Source organism: Dipteris shenzhenensis, chromosome 16 (genome assembly GCF_047967505.1).
Source record: "Dipteris shenzhenensis isolate YYH24624 ecotype China chromosome 16, Dip_SZ_1.0, whole genome shotgun sequence".
NCBI lineage: Eukaryota > Viridiplantae > Streptophyta > Polypodiopsida > Gleicheniales > Dipteridaceae > Dipteris > Dipteris shenzhenensis.
In genome coordinates this window covers 3,776,632-3,781,357 of record NC_141611.1, presented here as the reverse complement: position 1 = coordinate 3,781,357, position 4,726 = coordinate 3,776,632, and the positions used below count along the sequence as shown (strand labels likewise).

The window sequence follows — 4,726 nt, the reverse complement described above, 5'->3', positions numbered from 1 at the left end:
GCAGGGATGTGCTTCCATGAGGTGTCTATAAATGCCCTTCGCAGATATCTTTTTGAGCAGTGTCTTACCTAGTCTCTACCTAGTTGCTAAATAGTTCATGGTGGTAATGTAGTTGGAGGGCCAGGAGTCTAGGACTCTTTCCAAAACTGCCACGATCCAGTCGGCGTCCCCGTTGGTCATCCTGAAGCGTCTTCTGAGCACCTACAGATCACACCACTCAACCTTCCGAGTGTCTCACACATCCGTCCAGGTTCTCACACCCTTCTTGTACATGTTGCGAGTGTACATGTTGCGAGCTCTGGTCGGATCATGGAGGGCGAAGGGATGCCCAAGGTTTACTTGGGGCTTTGCTCCACCACAAGCATTCAAGCAAGCGAGTGTCACCCTTCAAACCTTTCCTACCTTTCCAATGAAGGAGGTTCACACATGACTTCGAAGCATGCACAAGGCCCTTGATTAGGTCCGACCCAACAATCTGGACTGGGAAGTCCGAGCATAATCTATCGTGCTGGTTAAGTTCCAGCTAGGAGCCTATGCCACTACTCTTGTCTTTCTGGATGAAGGCTTTTGTTATCTGGATCCACGAGGCTTGGCTTTCAAAGAGGCAAGGCATCCATTTGTTGAGCAGGGCAGTGTTACTTGTTCTGATGTCAGGAAGGCCTAACCCCCCCTAGAGGCTTCGAGGTCTCAAGGGGTTCCCATGGGATATAGTGCACGTGGCATCTACTATCATTCTCATCCCACAGGAAGACTTGGAAGGGCTGCTCGATCTCTTGCCATTGGTTCTTATTGAAATTCTATATGGACATCACGTACGTGACTGTGGAGGATTGTTGCAGGTTGATACCTGAGGCTTTGCTCCACCACAAGCATTCAAGCAATTTGGTGTCGCCCTTCAAATCTTTCTTGCCTTCCCAACGAAGGAGGTTCACACATGAATTCAAAGCCTGCACAAGGCCCTTGATCAAGTCCGACCTGACAAAGTCCGAGCATAATCTATCATACCAATTAAGTCCTACCTAGGAGCCGGCGCCACTACTCTTGTCTTTCTCGATGAAGGCTTTTGTTATCTGGATTTGCCTGGCTTTCAAAGAGGCAAGGCATCCATTTGCTAAGCAGGGCGATGTTACGGGTTCTGATGTTAGGAAGGCCTAACCCCCCTAGAGGCTTCGAGGTCTTAAGGGGTTCCCATGGGATATAGTGCATGCGGCACCTACTGTCGTCCTCATCCCACAGGAAGGCTTGGAAGGGCTACTCGATCTCTTGCCACTGGTTCTTGTTGAAATTCTATATGGATATCACGTATGTGACCGTGGAGGATTGTTGGATCATCAACACATGGGCGTTCCAACTAGGGAGACACCGCTTCAATCCTTAAGCTTGTCTTTGATTCTGGTCTTAAACCAGTGGAACCTCTGGCAAAGGGTCACACTGACTCCTAAGGGTGCCCCCAGATACCTTATCACTTTGCCACGTTTGATCATGCACACTTGCAGATTCGTTACCGCTCCAATCCTTAAGCTTGTCTTTGATTCTGGTCTTAAACCAGTGGAACCTCTAGCAAAGGGTCACACTGACTCCTAAGGGTGCCCCTAGATACCTTATCACTTTGCCACGTTTGATCATGTGCACCTGCAGATTCGTTAATGACCAATTGGTGGGCGAGTCGAGGCTCATACGTAGAATGAAGGTTTTTTGCCAGCTGTATTTGGACCCTGATGCCACACAGTACCTTCTCAAAACCTCCATGAGACAGTCGACGGTTTCTTTGTTTTCTTACGTGCATGTCATAGTGTCATCTGCGAAGAGCTAGCAACCCTTTCTTGTCAAAGCATCCTTGCTTTAGTAATACTTTGTCGCCAAGAAATGCATATGACACCATCTGGAAGCACATCCCTTCTTGGAATCTGTATCCCGAGGACAAGGAGTAGAACTTGTAGCATATTACCCAAAAGAGCTCCAACTTAGCAAAGAAAGCCAGTGCTTGGAGCAAGGAATTAAGTGCTTATTGTCCATATTTGGCACCGACATGCTACAAAGCGCAAAACACTTCGAACAAAAACACACTAACAAATTCAACACAATCTGCCTTAAATTACGTTCAACTTCATTCATTTGAATAACAAACAATTCCTTTTAGCATGGCTGTTGCAAAGGGTGCACGCTATCAAAAAAGTCGTGGATTGAGTGCAAGGAAAGGAAGCGAGGTTCACGTGGGATCCCAAGAAATGACCTTCACTAGTTGGTTTGACTTGTATAAAACCACAATGATCAGTGATATAAACATTAAGGAGGAAGCCTTAGGGGAAGGATGCACGTTGCGATGGGCTGCTTCTCAAACGAGATCCGCCTCTGCGACCTTCGTCCCGGCGATCACATCTATTCCTACCGCAGGACCTGTGGCTACCTCTATCCCCATCACGGTACGCTGTCTCCTTCGTTTTAATTTCCTTCAACGACGTTGCTCCTGTGTAAGCTCCTAATGTGCGCTCTCTACTTGCTGAAAACGTTCTGGATCCCATTCTCTCCGGGCTAAGCTAATTACCCACAATTTATCGCATCTAAATGATCTTTCACAACTGATTCTCCCTCTGCATCACATTGCAATATATTCTTGAAGCTTTGCTTTCCTAGGATACGCGTTGAGCTGCTTCCTCATCTCAATTGTCCGTTGTCATTGACGTCTCCGAGTGTGTGCAGTATGCGGTTTAATGGAAATCTCTGGTTTGACCGGTCTCAGCCCAGATCTCTCTTGAGCTTGCATATCCTCAAGATAAGCTTTTCCCAGCATTTCCTCAAGAGATGCTTTTCCCAACATTAACATGTTGAGCTTCCTCAGGTCTATACTACGGAGAGGACAAGGTGATTCATTTCATGGGAGACACCACCTTTCTCATGCTTATTTCCAAGGCGGTAAGCTCTCCATACTGTGAGAAGTGCAGATACGACGGATCTGTAACGGGAATCGTTACGTCTTGCGTCGACTGTTTTCTTAAAGGAGGGACGCTTCGCCGTTTCGAATATGGCGTGGGACTCTTCCGGCGCATCCTAGCAATCCGCGGTGTGTGTTCCCGCACAGCATCAGACCCAACAGAAATCGTTCTCGATCGAGCGAAGTACTTTGAGAATAGTAAAACCTTCGGGATTTACGATCTGTTTGAAAACAACTGTATGCATTTCGCCTATTACTGCAAGACGGGGAAGATTAAGGATGGCGTAGAGGTGTCTGCGACAGTGTCGGAAGTAGAGGCGCTGATTGTTAGAATGGTAAGGCAGAGGTCTTTGATTTTGTTTCTGCGCACAGGATGTTATTGCCTCCTTGCCTACGAGGCAGAACAGCACGACTCCTCTAAGGAAGAAACAGTTTATGGTAATCTATGGAGTTTGCATCCCGTTGTAAGAATTGCACGGACTGGAGGCGTTTGCTAACAAAATACACGATCGCAACGTGAAGCTCAGGCCGTTCTTCGAGCAAACTCGGAGCAAACTCAGATTGAACCTGAGCTTTGACAAGAAAGCATTTAGAATGTGGAAACCTCAAATTGATCACCGTCTGTTCTATGATGGCCAGGTTGATTAGTGAAGCCTCTGATCGATGATCTGAAATCGCAAAGGGGACGGATACCGATTCTTTTCGAGAATTTGTTATGATTGGCTGATTGATGAAGCTTCAGCTGGATTTGTTACCCGCCGTGAAGCATTTTCACATCGCGGTGTGATCTTTAAGGAGATAAGCAGTAAGTACCAATTCTTTGTCAAAAGTAAGAAGTAAGTACCGATTCTTTGTCAAAAGTTTAAGCTTCAGATTCTATTCTTTGTCAAGGTAAGGCCTCGGCATCAGCATATGGTATATTGGCACATTCTTCTATTTATTCACGATGCTAGGAATCCTTCTTGCTGCTGAAAATTGGGACATTAATTGTAGTCAAAGAATTTGTCCTACGTATAAGACGCCCCATAGTTCATGAGAACCTTCGTCCAAGCCAACCCTTCCGGCGTGGAGCACGTAACTACTAAGTCGAAATTGAACCTGAATCCTAGGATTTTTATCAAGTTTTTAAAAAGCCGAACGGGTAAAAATGTGGACATGAGACACAACACAGGGTCTAGATTAGGACCGATCCTCCCTGCAAATGTTAGGGTTGGTGATCTTTATTACTTGGACTTGGCGATGTCTATATTGTTTGTGTGTTTTGAGAGTTGAAGCCCAACAAATACATAAATAAGACGATGCTCATAAGAGCTCATAATTGATCCTCATTGCAATCTCTACAGTATTGTCACATGGACTAGAATCATATGAATAACGGTGTCGGCATCTTTGGATCTTGCATCCAGCTTGGCTTTTCTTGCTCCCTCACATCGAGAACGTGCATCAAAAGAGAGGAATATTGTAAGAATTTAGATTGAAAATATTTGTATTATAATTTATAATATATAATTATTATAACCACACATTTTGTGGGCCGAGAGGGGGTGCGCTTCCTTTTCCAAAGAGTTATAATCCAAGGGAACGGTCCCATCCCTGTGCATCGAGAATATAACTCAAATATAAACACTGAGAATATAAGCATCAAGAATTAGTCTAGCAAATGGATAAGATACTGGCATATTACCTAATTGTGTCCGTATTGACAAATCAATATCTTGCATGCACCAATCGCACACTATCGTCATTTACGTAAAGAACAAAACTATAGATCATATAGAATTACACATGATACTG

At 45.1% G+C, this 4,726-nt stretch overlaps 1 protein-coding gene across 1 annotated transcript; it reads left to right on the top strand.

Moving 5' to 3' along the window:
- Positions 1–2,317: 2,317 nt before the first annotated feature.
- LOC147892424 (protein LEAD-SENSITIVE 1-like) lies at positions 2,318–3,732 on the top strand. Its single transcript, XM_087387658.1, has 2 exons — positions 2,318–2,423; positions 2,840–3,732. The coding sequence occupies exons 1-2, from the start codon at positions 2,324–2,326 to the stop codon at positions 3,427–3,429; spliced, it is 690 nt and encodes a 229-aa protein (XP_087243784.1). The 5' UTR covers positions 2,318–2,323; the 3' UTR covers positions 3,430–3,732.
- The last annotated feature ends 994 nt before the right edge of the window (positions 3,733–4,726 follow it).

Excerpts from the sequence above, each read along its gene's own strand:
- LOC147892424 (XM_087387658.1), top strand. The coding sequence starts at position 2,324 with ATGGGCTGCTTCTCAAACGAGATCCGCCTCTGCGACCTTCGTCCCGGC. Across the intron at positions 2,424-2,839 it reads CTACCTCTATCCCCATCACG|GTCTATACTACGGAGAGGAC; the intron begins GTACGCTGTCTC and ends GAGCTTCCTCAG.